Source organism: Panthera onca, chromosome C1 (assembly GCF_046562875.1).
Source record: "Panthera onca isolate mPanOnc1 chromosome C1, mPanOnc1 haplotype 2, whole genome shotgun sequence".
In the NCBI taxonomy this organism is placed as follows: domain Eukaryota; kingdom Metazoa; phylum Chordata; class Mammalia; order Carnivora; family Felidae; genus Panthera; species Panthera onca.
In genome coordinates, this window is record NC_138346.1 from 127,852,300 (window position 1) to 127,872,888 (window position 20,589).

Genomic DNA, 20,589 nt, shown 5'->3' on the forward strand with positions numbered 1-20,589 from the left:
GGCCTCACTGACATTTGCCCAGAATCTTCTTGCCAAGGACTGTATTTGAGCAAATACTAAGTACCGACTAAAGTGACTAAAAGAGCAAGTGAATGCACTGGTGGTAGGTGCTGGGGAATAAAAATGATTCATTAGAGAAAGGGCACGGTGGAAGGGGTGGGGAACGGGGCATACACACTTTGCAAACAGAGCCCTGGGTTGGCATCCAGGCTCTGGCTCTCGTTATTTTGTGACCTTGGGCAAGTTCTTTATCCTTTCTGTGCCGGTTTCTCATGTGCAAAATAAGCACTATAATGGTACTACTTTTCAGGGTTATTATAAGCAAGAAGCTATTACATATAAAGTGCTCAGAGTAGTGACCGGCACATAGTAAGCACTAAACATTTGCTAGCTCCTGTGTGGAAAATGAACTTTCAAGAAGCATCAATATTGGGCCTGGCACCTAACTGGCCCTCAGTAAGTGATAACTCTTGGTTAACAGGGGACAGTTCCCTCAGGTGATAAAGCCACGGGGTAACTCATCCCTCAGTGGATTGAAGGAGCACTGGACCTTGAGCCTGGTTGGCAATAATCAACATTTTATATAACTCAGCCATTTACAAAGGATCTTCACATACCTTGCCCGTCTCAGGACCCATATGAGAAATGAAGCCAGAGATTGTGGATGGCCACTTGCTCCAAAAGACATTTCTGTACAAAAGCTTGGATTTGAAAGGCCAATCTACCACTAGCACATTCTGCAGCTATGATAAGGCTCTTACTCTCCTAGGCCAGGCCCTGGGCCTACAGATGTGTGAATCCTCCCACGCACCCGGGCTTTATGGCCCTTGCAGCTTTGATATCCTGTGTTCTTTTCCGCACAAATTTTTATATAGACATTTATAGACCTTTGCAACCCAAGGGGAAAAAATGGCAACTCTGGTTAAGGGAAGCTTCAGAGGAGAATGGGGAAATCAAAAAAGGGGAAGGAAGCAAAGCTGTCAGACAAGCTGGCTCAGTGAGCCAGGCTGCCTGGTGGAGTACAATGTGAAAATCTATCTTACCCAAACTAAAATTTCATGATGCATACTTCCTATTGGTCCTGGCATGAAACAGCAGAAAATGCATCACGCACACATGAATTGTGTCAAACTCCCTTGTCCTGTGCAAGTTGCTTAGGGGCAAAAAGTCGATCAGTCACAGGGAATTCCTATCAGAGGCTGTGTGACTTACAGAAAAAATACAGTGCTCGCTTCCCCTCTGCTGCTCCTAACCATGCTGGCACATCAGGCTTCTCTTGGAAGCCCAGCTTGGGGCCTGCACTGAGGCTCAGTCAAAACCCAGGCCAAGCAGGCACTGAACAGAAGAACCCACGAGAGGGAGATTTTCCCCAGAGTACATTTCCTATATAAGTCAAGAGACTTAAGATCCCGTACACATGGCCTAAAGGTAAGACAAGGGACCTTTTAAGTCATTCTGGAAAGGAAACAGTACTTTCATAAGCATCAGAAACAAAGCCTCAAGATCAAACTAGGTGGAAGCAGACGTGCCCAGGATCGCAAGGCCAGGTGCAGGCTCCAGGGTCTGCAAACCGACACCTCCCAGAGATCGTCCTTGCCTCTTCCTCCAGCGAGGCGGGCTCCTGGGCCCTCAGACACACTCCTTCCCACTGTGAGGCTGACTCCAGATGGTCTGCTTCCCCAGGCTCTGGGCAAAGAAGTTTCCTCTCAGTCCCAACCACCTATCCTTGCGAGGGCCCAGAGCAGCCGACCTAGCCCCTCCCCCTCCCTAGCACTGAAACTGGTTTGGCTGAGGCCCCCTCAGGAGAGCGATCCGGAGATGCCTGGGGCTCCTACTGCAACTCTATCAAACACAGGGGTACAGGACAACTTATCACCTCAGCAGCCCAGAGCCCTGAGCTGGGCTGGAACAATCCTGGATTGACTCTGGATAAATGCCAACTCCCCCAGTACCTCCCCCTCAGGTGGCAAAGGCAGGCAGCCTGGCAGGGAACAAGCGGGTGACCTATCAATGCTGGCAGGAAAACCCATTTTCTGGACTTATAGATACTCAGGGACCGTATTTCCTGCAGACAAGGCAATGGGGGTCATTTTTGCTTCCTTTTAATGTAAACAGAATACACAAACACGTTAAAAACCCCAATGTGACACAAGAGAATACACAGAGATTTATATATAGGTATTTACAGACCCCTGCAAGCCAAGAGGAAAAATGGCATCTCTGGTTAAGGGCAGCTTCCGTTCCTACCCCCCAACCCTGTCCAAAACCAAAGTACTGAGGCAGCTGTAGGAGCCTCTGCAATTGCCTCGGGACGAAAGCAGTGACATCAGAAACCCCCCAAAGCAAAACCAAGATTCCGACTTTCTGACCCTGGCCTAATGCTAAGCCCTCCTCCTCGGCCGGCTGAGACTCCAAGGATGTGTGTGTCTCAGGAAGAGCCTCAGTGTGGCCCCTGCAACTCAGATGCAACGGCGTCCCAGCCCATCTAGGCTTTTCCCAGCCTTGGGCTGACTGAGAAATGAGCCGCAACCGACCACGTCCAAGAGAAGAGGGTGGGGATGAGTGAAGAAGAGAGGATCCCACGCAGAGAGCTCGCTGCTCTGAGCAGGACGCTGGGAATGAATGAAGGGCCAAATTTGACTCACCCACAAGCCCAGCGGGGCCTAGGGAGGGCACAGTGGGGCTGTGGTGCCACCTGGAGGGAGGTGGGAGCACTGCGGCAATGAACTGGGACAGCCCCTGGGGCACCTCCAGATCACCCCTTCTTTCCTTTGCAGTCAGTCCCCTGCCCAGGAGCCTCACTGCAGCAGCTCCTCCCAGGAAATGGGCTTGGAGAAGACCTCCCTTTCTAACCAGAGGTCGTAGTTCATCTGGAAGTCCTCAGGGAGGTCCACCCGCTGGCCCAGGACACTCTGCAGGCAGTTGTCCACAGGTAGGAAGTCCGGGTTGCTATGGGCTCGGTCATACCGCCGGGCGTTGAAGCGTTCGATATTGGCACGGAGGGCACATTCCTCTGCCTGGAAGTCCCAGGGCCGCGCATCAAGATCTGAGACAAAGCAGGAAGACACGTTCAGGGGCCAAGCGCTCGTGGCAGCTCCCCCTAGGTTCACTAGAGCTTGGGGCCAGGCTGGCCCTGGCCTGAAATGTTGATTGTCAACTGGGAGCCAGAGACCTCCAATCTCTATCCTCGGGAAGACTGACAGGGCTTTTTCCTTAGACACAAAGGAAACTCAGGTAAAAAGAGAAAAGCCAGATCTACAGGGAAAGGGGCCACACTGCAGTTTAGGGGGACCCAGCCAGGGAGAGCCATGGAATGACATACTTCTCTGAAAGTTACACTCTCCTGGCTCTCTGAGATCAATGGCAGGAAACTGCAGATTCCCTCATTTGCTCATTCCCTCAGTTTCCTGACCAGGGACTGGGGGCCACGCTGGGTCTACACAAATTCAGGGCATCGGGGTACAGATGTGGTCACCTGGCCATGGGGCTGTGGGCTAGAATGGTATGGTGTGGCAGCACACTCAGGAAAGCCCGGGAAGAGCCCACTCTGCCTGAAGGCTGAGGGAGCCCCCCAGATGGGAGGGACGCATACAGATACCGAACAGTGAGGCGTATGAGGGAGGCTTCCTGCCAGGGGCAAGAAAAGTGGGGGACAACGTGGTTAATGTGCCAAGATCCCTGTATGTGACAGAGGCTGGGCTGGAGAGAAGCTGGATCAGATTATGAAGGAGGGGAAGGGAGGCTGGGCAAGCCTCACATGCCTTAAGAGTGTGGCTCAAATTCTAAGGGAAATCAGAAGCTAACAAAGGATTTCACTCGGGGAGTTAGCCCCACAAGATATGCTTTTTAAAAAGATCACTGGGGCAGGGCGTCTCAGTGGCTCAGTCAGTTGAACATCTGACTTCAGCTCAGGTCATGCATGACCTCACAGTTTGTGAGTTCAGGCCCTGCATGGGGCTCTGTGCTGACAGCTCAGAGCCTGGAGCCTGCTTGGGATTCTGTGTCTCCGTTTCTCTCTGCCCCTCCCCAACTCTTGCTCTGTCTCTCTCTGCCTCTCAAAAATAAAGAAAAAAAAATTTTTAAAAGATCACTGGGGCACACTTTGAGGCACCGATGAAGAAACTGGGGGCAAGGAAGCCATCAGGCTCTGTGGGAATTTCAGTGGCCAGAACTAAGAAGGTTGTAGTGAGGAGAGAAAAGATGGGAGAGCGTCTTGTGAGAGTTTCTGGAAAAGGAACTAGTTCAGGGGGAGGAAGAGAGTACTGGGGGATGATCACAGGCACCAAGTCAAGGCAGCTTCTCAAAGTCCTTCCTGGAGCTCCTATCCTGAGGCCACAAAAGCAGGAACTAGATTATTCGGGGTTCTGGAAAGCTGTCACCCCTAACCCCCCCACCCCCCTGGCCCGGCCCAGCTTGTGCCAGAGCCTTACCGTTGCCGTACGCCCAGTCGTCATTCAGCCGATGCCGCACCTTCTGGTAGATGGCGGACATGGTCTTCATGTTGCTCTTCCGCCACTGCCGTCCCAGATACTTGGTTTGCACCTTGAGCAGCTTCAGCACGTAGAGCTGCATCATGGCCTGTTTCACCTTCAAGGCCCGCTTCAAGATGGGGGCCGACTTGAACACCACTAGCATCTGGAAAGAGGCACGAGGACCAGGCTGAGGGCAGAGAAAAACTCCTGCACTACCACCTTCTAGGGTTAAGGGTAACTAACCATCCCAGTTTTCCCCAGACTGAGAGGGTTTCCCGGGCATGGACGCCCCACTGCCCAAATCACAGGTCATTGTGAAATCTGAGGAAAGCCGTGAAGTCTCTCACTGTGAACGTTCCTATGTGCATGTACGTAAAATCTCCGAGGATTCGTGGACTTCCCTACTCCAAAGGCGTCCTCAGACTCAAGGTTGAGGGAAACTCCTAGAACCCTGGTTGTGTTACTGATGGAGATTAAGAGAATGTAGTAAAATCCCTTCTCTAAGTGTCGATTCGTTTCAGGCCATGACCGAGACTCTTCTAGCTTCTAGTTCAACTCAGCAAGGGGCCAGGCATCAGCCATTAACATGCAAGGATGTGGCTACAGGAAGAGTCCAGTGAGAAGGGTATAGGGCAGCAGCAAGCCTACTCCACGGACGTCCTGGGAGGGGACAGCACGAAGTGTGGCCCTCTGCCTTGAGCTCCGAGTTGCGTGCCTGCTGACTGTACTAGCTCACCATCGTCCTCGAATGCTTCCATTTTGTCAGCTTGTTCAAGATCCGAAGCAGATTGATGCAAGAAAAGAGGTTCCTCCAGCAAAACTGGTTATTGTCACCTGCTTCCTGCAGGGAAAACCCAGGAATGCCTGTAACTCTCACAGCTGCAGGGTGCTCAGTGGTTTCCAAGGCCCTCACACCTCTCTCGGAACTGCCAGCTCTCTCCTCGTCTATAGCGGCAGCCCTCTCCTCTCCTCAGCCCAGGGTACTTCCATCCCAGAGCTTGGCAGGGATAAGGGAGTCCCCTAGAATTTTTCTGCAGGAAACACGGAGCATGATTTGAGGGGGCTGTGCCATCAGCCTCCACACCCGGGGCACCCACACCCAGGCTTCCTCAGAGCTGTGCCCCACAGAGATCCAGTGTGGGAGAGGGAAACCACTCGACCAGGTGAGCTCTGGGTCGGCAGCCCCTGAACACCACACTCCTGATGAACTACTCCCTGTATCCAAATCTTTCCACTCTGCAAGGTCCCTCCTCCGGCCCTTCTGTGCAATTACAGTGCTTTAAAAGCCAGCACCCAACGGGTGACCTCATCTGTGAGCCCCTCTATCTCTGTATCGGGGGAGGCAGGCCCTCCAACACCCCCCTCACGCCAAAGGAACAGCGTGACTCACCAGACTCTCAGCAGTCAGTTCCGGCAGCTCATGTACCACGCAGTGAGGGTAATCCAGGACAGAGATGCTGCAGGGAGAAAGAGAAGCCGGGCGACCACCGTGAGCAAAGATAGGGGCTGGAGAGACAGCTGGGACGTGGCTGGCTCCCAGCCTTCCTCCTTACTTGCTGGGAGTGGAAGCAGGACCGCCTAGCCTGTACTCCCCTCATTTCCCCAGCTAGAGGATGATGAAATCCCTGTTTCAAGAGAACTTATACGGTCCCTCTATGACCAGGGACCAGCCTGTCATCTTGTAAGGTTCAGAAAGACTGCTTTCCCAATAGCAATGAGTCTGGGGCTGGAGCAGAAGATTTCTCTAGGCAATTAATGTATGCCAAGCCCCTAAAGGAGACGGCGTCTGGCCCACAGCTCACTCTGCGGTGTACCATCAAATACAGCTGGTACCAGGCGACGGGGACAGGGGTAGAGTCAGCAGATGGGTCCTTACGGTGCACGTGGCAGAGCTCCGTAGAGAACAGGAGGCCCGGCCAGTGTCCTCGAAGAAGCACACAACAGTGAGGGCCCAGGATGAGAACCCTCCCACCCAGGCACAGACTGAGTCACCTGTCACTAGACTAGCTGGACTCAGACCTGACACACCGGCATTTTCCAGAGCAGAGACCATGACTCGTCCATCTTTGTGTCCTGACGTCTGGCAGAGTGCTGGCTTGTAGGTGCTGAATGAGCTCAGGAGAGGCCAGCCGGGCCTCTGGCCATCCCTACCCCTTCCTGATCCCTCATCCTTATCACCTGTTCTTGGCGGTGATGTAGGACATGATGTTTTGATTGAAGAACTTTAGGATCAAAGGGATGCAATTGGCAAACACCAGGTGCTGGGCCATGTATTCAAACTGAAACCAATAGAAAAAAATAAGCATGCCCTTTAGGACCACACCCTCCTCCTTCCAGTGATAAAAGGCCTTAGTTGGAGGACTGGATCTTAAAACATTCATGCAGAGCTCAAGGGGGTTTGAAGGGCAAGGCCTCCCTGGGGCTGGAGGAGCAGCGCTGCCTGAGGCCCTGGCCCAGTGAACAGAAGGGAAGGCCCGGCAGGTACCTGGTAGACGTGGTTCAACTTAAAATGCTTGAGCAGCAACAGCAGGACAGCAGAAATGGCCTTAACAATGACCTCTTTGTGGCGGTTCACATCCACCCCTAGCTTCATGCTCTGCAACACGGTGGTGCTGGAAACACAATTTCCGGGTGAGCCACCAGCATGGGCAGCGCTACCCTTTGGGCACTCGCAGGAGAGATGGGATTCCTGAGCCTTCCCCAGGCAAAGGCTTCCACCTCACCACCCACCCTGTGGACATCTCTGAGATCAGGGCCAGGGCTCCTCCCACCCACCTCAACAAGCAATCCAGCTCAGCAAAATTTGCTTCCTGGGGGGCCTCAAACACGTTCTTAGCCTATTGCCCTGCTTTTCCTCCCAAAATGAACTTCTCCTTTTCAAGATCTTCCTACACTTTTGCCATGAGATGAACCTGGGTTCCTCAAAGTGTATTCTGGGGAACGCTAGCACACTGAGATGTTTCAGGCTATGGAGAAAAAAGGGCTTTGGAGTCAGATAAATGGAAGAAGCACTGAGTTAAATCGGTTTCTTAATTCAGGACTTCTCACTGTAAATCTAAGAGGAGATTTAATATTTGACTCTGGGACCCTTCTTCCAAGGACCATCATGATGGCCTAGTGTTCTGGGACACTCCCTTTGGTAGTAGCCAATCCCTGCCTCCTCCCTCATGCAGCTATCACTGCCAGACTCAAGGGGCCCAGCCCCCAAGCCCCCAGGGAGCCGGGCTGAGCTGGCACCCTGGCACGCAGGAAGGAGGTCAGATCAAAGCCCAGGTCCTTCTCAAAGCAGAAAATGATCTTGCTTTGTACTCTTACATCAAAGTGATGAGGTCAGTGCCTCAGGGAAAAAGAACCCCTAAGGATTTCACTATCAGCTAGAGATATCCGCAAATACTCCACATGCCAAATCGCCAGCCAATAGGAAAGAATCCTATACCCAGCTCAGGTTCAGCTGCTGGCTGGTAAACTGTCCAGAAGCTAAACCTACAGGTCCTGGGTGTGTTGCTCAGACAGCTTTCGAGGGAAGGTTTCAGGAAATGTCGAACACAGCCTGATTCATTTTATAGAGGAGAAGATGACTTTTCCCTAGTTCACTCAGTGGCAAAGTCTACACTAGAATCCAGGCCAACCACACTAAGCCACTTCCCCAACAGTAAAACCAAATATTTAATCCCATAGATACATTTTCTTTCTTCTGAGTCAGGAACACCCTAAACTTAACCTACAGAGAAGTTGAGCCAAAAAAAGAAAACAAACGAGCAAGAGTGGGACCAAGAGGAAAACGCTTCCCCTAGCTCCTCTACTTGGCGGCCCCTAGCCTGCTCCATTCACAGGCATACTACTCACGGCATCTCCTCAGGCAGGACGTCTGCTAAGATGTTGATTGAGTCTGTTTTGGCTTTCGAGGTGGGGGCGGCAGCCAGCAGGATCTTCAGCAGCGCGATCTGGGGAGCAGCAGACCGAAGCCTGAGAAGTGGTCCTTCGGGAGGTGTTCGGGCGGGCGGGCGGGAGGAGGGGCTGACACCGGCAGGGCATCCTCTCAAGGCCAGTGTAGCAGGGAGGGCGGTCCCATGGCAGGTACTGATGGGCACCGGAGGGGTCCCAGACCCAGAGCACTCACGAAGAGGAGGCGACACCTCAAGAGCAGGAGCACTCACCATGTACTGGGGCAGGCTGGGAAGCAAGCCTTGGTAAAGGGTTTCCGCGGGTACCTGCTCCACTTCCTCTTCTCCCTTGTAACACAACAGGTACAAATACAAAACCCCAGTCCTGACTCTGCTCTCCTGAGCCAGCTTGCTAGCTGGCTGGAGGAGAATCTGTTAAGTATTGATGTAAATGATGATGTCGGTAATAATGGCAAACCGTGAAGAATACACGTGCTACACGTGCTACACGTGCCAGGCACCATACTTGTAATAACTCACTTCAACTTTACTGCAGCTCTATGGAGGAGGGACTATCATCATTCCCATTCTACAGGCAAGGAAACTAAAGCACAGAGAGATTTGGTAACTTGCCTAAGTTGCCACCTACTGAGTGGTGGAGCCGGGAGTCAGAGGCAGGTGACTGGGCTCTTGACCCCCACCCTAGACATACACCAGCCCTGGTGTGGGAGCGAGACTGGGAGTTTTTTTTTTTTTTTTAATTTTTTTTTTCAACGTTTTTTATTTATTTTTTGGGACAGAGAGAGACAGAGCATGAACGGGGGAGGGTCAGAAAGAGAGGGAGACACAGAATCGGAAACAGGCTCCAGGCTCCGAGCCATCAGCCCAGAGCCCGACGCGGGGCTCGAACTCACGGACCGCGAGATCGTGACCTGGCTGAAGTCGGACGCTTAACCGACTGCACCACCCAGGCGCCCCGAGACTGGGAGTTTTTTGAAGACGGGGTCTGGAGCAGCTCTGTAGTCTGGGCCCAGCAGTGCCTGGGAGCTGCTGGCGGTCCAGTGGCCGAAGAAGGCCTCAGACTCACCCCCGAGAGAGGAGAGCGAAGGTACTCCTCCTCCATCTGCGCCTGTACCTCTGCAATCGACGTGTACTTGTGCTGGAGAGAAAGAGGGAACGCCTCTCAGTCTCCGGTCAGAGCCCCGCACCCTGGCAAAGACCTCAGGCAACTTTCCTCAAACCCGAGCTTCTCAAAGAGGGCTAAGTCACCACAAAGATCCCTAACTCAAATCCTGAAATATTTTCTAAGTGGGCACATACTTAAAACCAGTCTAAAAGCACACATTAGACACAAACTAAGGGAAAGGGTTTTTTTCAGATAGCTATAAAGACAGAAGAAAAAACTATTAAAGGGAGAATCAAGTACTCAGGAGCAAGTACTCAAGTACTCAGAAGCTAGTACTCAAAAGCCTAGCCGCACAAGGCCCACTTCGTACTACAAATCTCAAACACACACTTCAAAAACATACCGACATTCACACGCCGACATGTTGTCAGGGAAGACATCCTTTCCCCACTCGTGATGCCTCCTCCCATGTGGAGAGACATGTGTGTGTAAAAACTCCTGGCCTCCCTGCTTCTTCCCACACGCTCTTTCCTCACTTTGCTGACTGGCAGGTATGGGAGGAGGAACAGGACTTTCTGACCCCAACCTCCTTCTCTCTTTAGAAAAAAAAAAAAAAGCCTGGACTCTCTTCTGCTCCTCAACCAGGCTTAGCATAGTTCCAGCCCTGCCTGGCCCTGGCTGCCTAATTCTGGAAGTAAAGCAATGGGATGCATATCATTACCATGTTCTTACGGCTCACTCTCCAGTAGCTCTATCAGCAGTAAAGCTGGTGTTTTGATCTCCATCTGCCCAGTTCTCGATCTCAAATGCTTTAGAACTAAGGCTAGGAAAACTCAGGCCCCTTAAAACTCCCAACTATCAAACACATTTTTTTTTTTTTTAATTTTTTTAAACGTTTATTTATTATTGAGAGACAGAGCATGAGGATAGGAGGGGCAGAGAGAGGCGGAGACACAGAATCCGAAGCAGGCTCCAGACTGAGCTGTCAGCACAGAGCCTGATGCGGGGTTGAACTCACAAACTGCGAGATCATGACCTGAGTCGAAGTTGGACGCTTAACCGACTGAGCCACCCAGGCGCCCCTCAAGTATATCTTTAATAACGGCCCAGTTAAGTCCCCAACAAGAACTCAGCTAAAATAAGTAAAACTTACAAAGAGCTGTGTTAAAGGTATGGCTGTGGTCCACCCATTCCCCTGCCCCAGGCTCCTTCAGGCAGACAACCATCTCAAAAGGTTTATCCCAACAGGCTGCTCTCACTTTACTCACTTGGGACCAAAGTAGGCCAAAAGCTCACCCAAGGCCACCTACCTGTTTCAGAGTCTTGATGCTTTCGTGGATTGGCCTGGGCAGCCCCACCACTGTGTTCGTGTCACTGCAGAATAAAGAAAGCCCTGTGTTGAGCCCGGACATCAACTCGCCTTGATCCACAAACACCAGAGGCCAGGAGAGTGCACTCCCGCTACCTTCCTTCAAAAGGAACTCAGATCACACTCACCTGCCTAGAGTGTAACCGATAAACTTGCTACGGCTGGACTCGAGGAACATCTCAATGTCTTTCTCTCTGCCAAAGAGAACGAACAAAGTTTTTATTAAAAGTTATTTCAAGGTGCCATGGTTAATAAAACATAGAAGGTTCAGAAACTGCAAAGCCAGAAGAAAAGGTCTCCCACCACTTTTTTTTTTTTTTTTTTTTTTAAGTTTTCATTTTTCAGAGAGAGAGAGACAGAACATGAGCAGGGGAGGGGCAGAGAGAGAGAGGGAGACACAGAATCCGAAGCAGGCTCCAGACTCTGTCAGCACAGAGTCCGATGCAGGGCTTGAACCCATGAACCAAAAGATCATGACTTGAGCCGAAGTCAGACGCTTAACCGACTGAGCCACCCAGGCGCCCCCACTGTTTTTCTTTTTAGTAAAAAAAAGAAAAAAGAAAATCTTCACACTGTCTTAATGTCCTTCATAACGTTGTTGGGTCAATAACCTGAAAGTGTATTATGTGTATGTAACCAGTTTACCTGTAAAATTAAGGTGACACATCAAACTTAAAGCACATGTCATTCAGATACCAATAACAAGTTTGTCAAAAGAATTTCTCAAATATGTAAAGTTTTTACAACTGGATCTATACGCTTCTGATATTTTCATATGAGTCCTGTTCTCCTGCCTCAGACAAGCAGCACATGTCACGTTTTCTGAAGACTTGCATTGTAATCCCATCCACAGATCACTGAAAACTGGGGTTTCAGATGGAAAAAGTGACTTCTGCATTGCCCTTTCACATACTCACCTATTTCTTAAGTTGGTGACTTTTTAAACAGAAACCACTCATATCCAGGTACCTTCCCACCTGATTTATGCATACATATCTCAAACACCTTACCTAGGATTCTAAAGCTCTTCCTTAATCTTTAATTTTTCTGTTAAAAACCACATACAACCCCAAGGTGAGTGGAGATGGGTTCAGTTAAGTGTCCTTGTTCTCATTTTTCCCTATTCCCCCTTCATTAGTACGGCTAACCAAGAGCTAATTCATATTACTGATTCAAGAGCCATACACGGGTCTCTCTGTCCGAGGCCAGCACCCTGAGGCCTCTAGGCCAACACAGGGTACTTTAAGAGAGCTTCATCCCAGAGCCAAGGTCAGCCTGGCCCTTCAGAGGATCTCGTGTGGTGACTCAGGCCTGGGGCAGGCTTAGGGGTGGAAGGCCTCTGGTTTCAAGAGCCAGGAGTGTTCCAGGTGTCTGAGGCTCACCTGACCTTGGGAGCCCACGGAAGCCCCTTTGGGCAGGTAAGCCTGTCAGTCTGAGGGTGCTGCAGTGGGGGAGGCATCACTTCATCCCGCTCAAGGGGGAATGTCTCCCCCTCCAGGCTGTTGTCATCGTCATTCTCCTCTTCCTCTTCTCGAGAGTCATCAGCCTTGTAAGGATCCCGCTCGTTGAAGGCATCCAAGTTGTCCTGTTTTATCAGTGCCTGAAAACAGAGGGAAGGGGAATCGGACAAGTGCCAAGCAAGGAACCATAAGAGGGCAAGGAGGCTAGACAAGCCATAACACACAAAGGTGGAAGGCAGAGCCAAGGGCAGTGGAAAAACCAGAGAGGAAGTCAAGGTTGGGCCCAGAGGACAAATCCTCTCTTGACGCAGTGCCTCAAGAGTGCCATGTGGTGAGTGTCCACTCAGAGACACAGCATCCCCCAGCCTGGAGGCCTTCATTTGGATTAGCTGCTCAGAGAGGATTTCCAACAACCCCACCCACCCGGGGATCAGGCTGCCACGCGATGTGCCCCTTCAGACCCTCAGGAGTCACCGGGGACACCGGTCACCCTCACCTTGTGCTCCCGACGGCCCCGCTTCTGCTGCTGCTCAATCAGGTCTGAGGCAGACGCCGGCGGGGAGGCGGCCCTCATGTTGCGGATCACCTTGATGCTGTCCTCAGGCAGCGGGGGAAGGCCCAGGACGGTGCGCTTCTCGGCCTTCATGCTCTGCAGCTCCTCGAAGCCGCCCAGTGTGCACTGCAACGCGGACGAGGGGCGGGGCCGGGGTCACACATCTACAAATGGGTCCCTCAGCCCCGCGTCAGGCTTGAAAGCATGCGTGACACCATGACCTGCATCAATCTCTGAACCAGGGACTAAACCCACTCACACGAGAATTCAGCGACACCAACGTGGGAGTGGAGAAAGCAGACCAAGGGAAGGAGGTATGCGGGCTGACTGAGCCGGCACACACAGGTTTAGCTCTGCACGTAGGATATATACTCTTCGTGCCAAAAAAGCAAACTCAAGAGCCTATCCTTTCAGGTTTCTAGAAAAGCCTGTGACTCACATGCTTCCAAAGCTGTACCTACCAGTCTTTCAAATTCAAATTGGGAATACATCATTAGATACTCCAACATCCTCCTAGAAGCCAAACCCCAGTGGTATTCAGCTTTTGTCTCTGGCTTCAGCAAGGCTTTGTGAGGAACCAAGAGGATGTCTCACCAAAATATAATGTGCGCACCACTCTAAAGAGATCCTAAACTCACGAGCCTGGCTCTGCAGAGTTGGCCTGCTCTGGAAAGAGGGAGATGAGCCCCAGGGGGAGGAGGAGTCTCGACGGCAGCTCCACTCTCTGCTGAGGTCTCTCGTCCAGGTGGAAAAGGCGGCGAGCTCGGCTGCCGACAATGCCCCAAGCCGAGGGTGCTGGCCACTCTTTCCCTAGCCAGAAACAGGCTCCACACCACACCCCGAGGAAGATGGCGCTAGCCCAGGGCTCGCTCTTGCTTCCTTCAAGTGACCTCTGACTGAGGGGACCCAGTTACACCAGCTCTAATTCTGCTTCCAATCACTTTACTGACTCCAGCCAGGTTCAGAAGCAGCCTGTCTGGCTGGGGGAAGGTGTTTTATGACTCCAGGAGTCAGGGAGCCAACAATCTATTTTGACTCAAGGGCCAAGTCCTCTTTGCCTGCCGTGAGTCAAGCGTGCTATTTTGTTTTAAACCAAAGCAGTTAATTACATGTTAATTTATATAGAGATTTTCATACAATTCAACATTTAAAAGGATATACAGTACCCCCCTTCAAGGGGGTACTCACCAACACTGTCTTCCAGAGAAGTAAGAGAACTTTCTTCATGGGGAAGTGAGGGGCATGACCGCTGCAAAATTTGGTCACCATCCCAAACAGCATGATGGCAAATGGTTCGTTGTTGTACAGGGGGGAACCTAGAGGCAACACAAAATGATCAGGGCCACCAGCAGGAACAGGACCCTCCCACAGGCCAGCAGCCTCAGCTCCCGGGCAGAGCCTCAAGATGCCAGGATCTTCAGGGCCCTACCCAGCTCAGCCCTGAAGGTCTGTCGCATGGTCCTCCACTCGGCCTTATCGCCCTCACACTCCTGGTGAACGGTCTCCACAATCAGGTACATGATGTTGAGCAGTACCCTGGGAACAAGAGCCAGTCATAATGGTGAAGAATGAGGAATCAAGGGGGCGTCCTGGCTTCCTCACATTCCAGCTGACATGAGGAAAGCTCGTGCACAAAGGCTAGTTGGTGGCGGACGGCTGTGACACGGGGAGAACTGAGACTCTCACAGGGCCCCTCTTGGTGTGCCCTTCTCACCCAAGTGCTAAGGTTACGACCAGATGTTACCCTGCTTTGTATTCCGGCACTGAGCTAAGTGCTCACTCAAAGCAGGTGCTTAATAAATAAATGGTTGCTGAACGCATTAATATGAACAAGAACGGCCATAAGCATTTACTGCCCTAAGCTCCCTGGAGCAGGAAAAACAGAGGTGGGCATGAGCTGTGGAAGTAGCTGCCGGATCAGAAGAAGCAACGCAGAGTCAAGGCAACAAGAAGCAAAGGTTACCACACTGGCACGGGAATCGGGAGCGAGCAGGCGGTGCCCCAACCACCGTGGGGAACACCACAAAGAGCCAGTCTGAAAACTCCCAAACAGAGACAGATTCTAAGCCTCACGGAAATGGGAAGGTGATCTTACTGTTTAGCAGCCGCTATTACTTCTCGTGCAGCCACAAAACGCCACAAAGGAGGTGGGGGTCGAGCTACCCACAGAAGGCGGAGCCCAAGGAACCACGTCGTGTGTTTCACCAAACACAAAATACCACACCGCCAAGGTCTCGGCAGCAGCGCGGGCAGGAGGCCGCCCCTCGCCACGGCTCTAGTAAGCAGCTTCACCCGACGTTTCCTTTAGGAGTCTCCTCCGAGCCCCTCCTAGGGAGGGCCCTCAGCAGGGCCACCACAGGCCACACTGAGTCAACATGTGCAGAAGGAGTGCATACGTGGCGAGGACACCTGAGGATGCCCTCCTGCCCCTGCTCCAATCTCATCCTCGGGGAGCCTAGGCTCGCCGCCTGCTCACCTCAGGTCTGTGCTGTCAGCCAGGGAGATGGCCGGCTTCCTCACCGCACTGCTGCAGGCGGCACTGTTGCTACAGGAGAAGATTGGGGAGTCAGGCCCTCCTCCAGGAAGGACGATGAAAAGTTCCCCTGACAAGTGCTGGGGAACAAAATGCTTTATCGTGTGTTACGACTGCCCAAGAGGCCACAGTTCAACATGACCAGAACGGAGCTGGGACCGCCCCCCCCCCCCCCCCCCCGCCCCATGTGGCCCACTCGCCCTTCTCAAAAGCAGTTGGTTCTGCAAGCTCTGTCCCTTCATCCCCTGCCTCCCCTTCCCTACTCAAGCTCCCCAGAAGAACTCACTCTATCTCCATATTCAGAAGCTCCACCAAAGCATTGAACGTGCCCACCTCCAGGAGCAGAAAGATGTTGTAGCGCATCCAGGACTGCACCTCTGCCTCTGAGCTACACTCCCCAAAGGTGCCTGCGAACACGGGGCATAGCTGAGTCCCTCCCTGTATCCGACAGGGCGGTGCCAGGGTGCCTGGGGGCCCACTCGGTACCTTGGGCAACGTAGAGGATTGCTCGAGCCACCTTGAGTCTTTTCTCCCTGGCAGTGACTTCCAAGCCATCCAGGAGCCTCATGGCATGCGTACGGTGCTGGTTGGTGTCCAGCTCGGTCCATTTCTTGTCTGTTACTGCAGGGCAAGAGACCACTTACAAGGGAGCCCAGAAAAATCCTCGCAATGGAATGGGTACAATGTTAACTTCCTGAATTCAGGCCTGCCACAAGATCAGAAAACTCAGAAAGATAAGTTACTCTCTTACAGCAGCGTAAGGCCACACTGCTGCTCTATGCATCTGAGTTTTCAGACTGAAACACTGCTAGTTTTGGTGCAATTTCAATCACATAAAAAGTTATTTCCCCCCAATACTCACACTCTGAAAAGCCACCACCAGAGCACCAGCAGGCCCACCCTGAAGGTCACATGTGGCTTTGAACAACCGTGGTTCAGCAGGTTTCTTAGGTCAGTCCAGGGTGACTCCAGTCACTCAGATGACTAAGAGAAACCCTGCGGCCCTCATGGTGCTGGGTCAAAGGAACCAAGAAGTGAGGGGAATCCTCTCACCATGGATCCGGAAGTCTTCCTCAAAGCATTTTCGATTCATCAGGAATTCCGGCCCTTCCGTGTAGCTGTAAAGCTCTGTCAAGAACAAAGCCCCATCAGCTCCATGTCCGCGTTCTGTAGGGGCCTCATATATAGCAGAGACGTAAGGCATTTGCTTCTAAGCCCCATTCTGTCCCTCGGTCACAGTGACTCCAGGCCTGTCCAGTTACTAAGGGGGTCTTAGTGCTCTGACGGGCCCGACAGAGAGAGTGCTGACTTCCCCTGTAGCAGATAATCAGAGTGCCAGTTACAGACAAATCCAGGCATTTCCAGTCCAGTGCACATCGATTCTGCCATGCCACAGGCTGACTGCCACTATGGACACGTGTCTCTCCAGTGGCTACTATGGAGCAGCTCAGGCTAGCTCACGTTACACATGAGCGGCAGCGACAGATGTGCACAGATGCAGGCACGCTTGTCAGCACGCCCCATGACCTGCCGCCCTAGGAGACACCACCGCCAGGCAGGCAGTGGATGGCCGAGGAGCATCACCATCTGTGACTGGGCCATGGTCAACCGACCTGACCGCACAGAGGTGCTTTGCCAAAGTTATGAGCTATACAAGGCTTGAATCCCATAATTAACATGTTTTATCTATCTATCTACCTCATTACTAGGCTAGCCAGGGGGGAAAATGAACTCCAAAATGACATTCACTCTTAATTGTATTAAAGACCAATATGGGAAAAAACACCCCCAAATAACATGAAGGTCTATGCTTTACCTGAGAGCTCTGCAGCCCACTTGTCCGTGTCAGCATATTCAAACTCGAGATCTGGAGACTCGGAGTAGCCCTTTTGAGAAAGGAGAGAGAGTAACGCAAAAGACCATTGTGAGTATTTTCCAAAGGAAGAAACACATATGCGTCCAGAGACACTGCTGGGTTACAAGACACCACCGCCTCCACTCCTTTGAGGTTTTATCACATTTCGCCTCCTGGGCTAGCTCAGGCCTCCCGATTAAGACCTTGCACAGCACCTTCCACTTTTCCTTAGAGCGCTTACAACTGACCATTATATACCGGCACGTGTATTTGTTTTGTGTCTGCCCCTCCACGAGAGTGCAAGGTCCCTGAGAGCGAGAACTCTGTCCACCAGTCTGCTCACCAATGACTTCACAATGCCCAGCACACTACCTGGCCTGAATGAGGGCATGAATGACGAGTTTATAGTCAAATAAATTCTCGTTAGATGAATGAACACAAAGCTTCTATGTGTTCTGTGCAGTGAATGTACCATTCCACATGGTGCTACGATTCCGGAAGGCTCACTTCTTTCTGGCTAGTAGGCCATCAACAGCTCAGGACAAAATGCGTATTGACACTCTCAGCTTTCCTGCCCTTCTCTCAAATTTCAGTGAGAACTGACAGACAGAGAAGGTAGCAGCCTAACAGAATGGTCTCCCTCCCACACACAGGAGAGAATCTGACAAAGAGAATCTTTTCACTGACGGGGATAGGTGATCACCGAGGAGGAGAAACACCATCTGGGAAGCCTGGTGCTCGGAAGATAGAAGAGGTGATGAACAGGTAGAGCCCTCAGGCTTAATTACAAGCTACTTGGGAAGACAAAGACCACCCACAAAGTGACATAACAAACCCACAGAAACTGAAAAAAAAAAAAAAAAAATGAAGAACTCTACTCCATCAGAGGCAACAGAAGGTACACTTTCACAAGTTACTGAGCTTCAGTTTCTTCATTTATGGAATGGGAATGACAAAAATCTATCTTCAAGGTGTTTTTTTGGTTTTTTTTTAATGTTTATTTTTGAAGGAGACAGAGCATGAGTCAGGGAGGGACAGAGAGAGAGGGAGACACAGAATTCGAAGCAGGCTCCAGGCTCTGAGCTGTTAGCACAGAGCCCGACGCGGGGCTCAAACCCACGAACCACGAGATCATGACCTGAGCCGAAGTCGGACGCTTAACTGACTGAGCCACCCAGGCGCCCCAATCTTCAAAGTTTTTAGGCCAAATCAAAATTATGTAGCACACAGTGGGCGCTCATCAGGTGTCGGCCTCCCTGTCCTCCAGGCATTGCTCAGGCTCCCAGCCCACGGATTCCAGCTGTGCCCCAAAGAGCTGAGTACAGCACCAGGATCTCTAAGAAAACGAACTGAAACAGGCCTCTCAGCCTGAACGTGTTCACTGACTGGCCTTTCATGTGTTTAGTCTCTATGGAAATTAAAGGGTAGAAAGAGACATTTAAATGCATCGAAGGGTATTTATCTGATCATTTGTGGCTACTTAGGAAAATTTATCACTAGTTTTATTTATTTATTTTTATTTTTGAGAGCGAGCAAGGGAGAGGGGCAGAGAGAGAGAAAGAAAGAGAATCTTAAGCAGGCTCCACACTCACCATGGAGCCGGACATGGGGCTCAATCCCACAACCCTGGGATCATGACCTGAGCCAAAACCAAGAGTCATGCTCAACCAACAGTCACCCAGGCACCTCCACAGCTAGTTTTAAACTAAAACTCCTCTTCTTGGGACGCCTGGGTGGCTCTGTCGGTTAAGCGTCGACTTGGGCTCAGGTCATGATCTCACGGTTCATGAGTTCGAGCCCGGCTTTAGGCTCTGTGCTGACAGCTCAGAGCCTGGAGCCTGCTTCCGATTCTGTGTCTCCCTCTCTCTCTGATCCTTCCCCGTTTGTGCTCTGTCTCTCAAAAATAAATAAACATTAAACTAAAACTCCTCTTCTGATGAAGGCAGGTTCACTCCCACCACTTTCATAATCCTCTATCACACCACAATGCAAAGGCTTCTAAAAAGTCAGATTCATTGCTTTTTCAAATAATGCGCTTCAAAATTAAAGTACCTCCATTTTGGACTTGGCAAATTCTGACACGTTTTACCAGAGGTTTGCACTCACCAACAAAATACAAAAGCTTGAGAGGAACTGATTTCACCTATCTAAAGATGGTATCCTCGCCCTGTGGTAGGACCTGGGACACTGCGCTTGGACAAGGAGGAATTCCCCATCATTAATAAGCGCCTCACTGCTGACCAGCCCCTGAGTTATCTCAGGTGGAGACCTCACGGTAAAAACTCTGGGAACGTGCTGATTAAGAAGCCCTAAAGTGCTGTGACGCGTGTGTCTTCATTCATGAAATCTACAATGGGAGGCAGTGGGAGGAATTCTTTAACTCCGGGTGAGGTGACTAGTCAGCTCCAGACTACGGTGTCTCCGGAACCAGAGGAACAGCCCACTAGCAAGAGAGGGAATGCTGAGCCCTAATGCATGTTTACAATGTATATTTATGACTGTTAACAGTTCAGCATCGGACGCATCAGGCACCGTCAAACTAGGGCCAGGACCTGTACTAGCTAAGGTCAGAGTGAATAGGCAACGTTACCCCCTGCTATACTCGAAAACGCCGGGCGCGTAGTACCATTAGTGATAATTGGCTCCGTCCGGTTTTGAGCTCCCTTCCCAGCCCACACACGCCGCCCACCGCGCGCTGCAAAGCCCACAGGACCAGCGGACAGAGATGGTTAGGGGTCGGGATGCAGCCGCCCGCCCCCTGGGAGCGCACGCAGACCACTGACTCCTCATCTCCGAACTGGGACCGGGAGCGGCTTCCCCAGGGGCTGGGGCCCCGAGGCCGCACCCTCAGCCCCCGCCCCAGAGGAACAAACGAGCAGTCGCCGGCTTCGGGAGGTTCTCCCGAGCGGCGGAGCTCGGGGATGGGACCCCGGCTTCACGCCCCCGGCTCCGGGGGTGCCAGCCTTGTTTCCTGCTCCTTTCTCTGTAAAATGACAACTCCTCCGCCGGGCCATGTCCAACCCTCTGGGAAGCCCAGCTGGAACCCGAAAGCAGCCCCGGGCCCCTCGCAACCGCCCGCCCGGTGCCGTCCTCGCCCCCCGAAGCTCCTGACCTCCGAGTCTTTGCGCTGGTTGCGGTTGAACTCCCGGGCTTTGCCCCCGGGCAGGAGGCCTCCGCCGGCCCGCGGGGCTCCGGGTGGAGGCTGCGCGGTTGCCGGTGGCGGAGGTGGTGGCGGCTGGGGCTGTTTGTTGTTCATGATCAGCGGGCCGGGGCCGCCGGCTGCCGGCTCCATCTTGGCTGCTCCACACCCCCGGCTCAATTCACGGACTGTAGGCGT

General features: G+C 52.0%; 1 protein-coding gene across 1 annotated transcript; it reads right to left on the bottom strand.

Annotated features, from left to right (window-relative positions):
- Positions 1–2,086: 2,086 nt before the first annotated feature.
- STRIP1 (striatin interacting protein 1) lies at positions 2,087–20,589 on the bottom strand. The gene is made up of 21 exons (XM_078451583.2): positions 20,365–20,589; positions 17,214–17,283; positions 16,451–16,525; positions 15,884–16,018; positions 15,684–15,804; positions 15,341–15,409; positions 14,294–14,400; positions 14,053–14,180; positions 12,808–12,990; positions 12,234–12,451; positions 10,980–11,045; positions 10,793–10,856; positions 9,444–9,515; positions 8,630–8,704; positions 8,319–8,416; positions 6,958–7,084; positions 6,651–6,751; positions 5,863–5,929; positions 5,209–5,313; positions 4,431–4,635; positions 2,087–3,046 (listed from the first exon to the last, which is right to left on the bottom strand). Exons 1-21 carry the CDS (start codon positions 20,542–20,544, stop codon positions 2,799–2,801), a joined length of 2,514 nt encoding a protein of 837 aa, XP_078307709.1. The 5' UTR covers positions 20,545–20,589; the 3' UTR covers positions 2,087–2,798.

What these genes read in the sequence shown, in the direction of transcription:
- STRIP1 (XM_078451583.2), bottom strand. Translation starts at nt 20,544, where the DNA reads ATGGAGCCGGCAGCCGGCGGCCCCGGCCCGCTGATCATGAACAACAAA. An exon ending in ACCAGCGCAAAGACTCGGAG is followed by an intron (nt 17,284 to 20,364) that starts GTCAGGAGCTTC and finishes CTTTCTCAAAAG; the next exon opens with GGCTACTCCGAGTCTCCAGA. An exon ending in TTCTCTGGAAGACAGTGTTG is followed by an intron (nt 12,991 to 14,052) that starts GTGAGTACCCCC and finishes TCCGCGTTGCAG; the next exon opens with TGCACACTGGGCGGCTTCGA.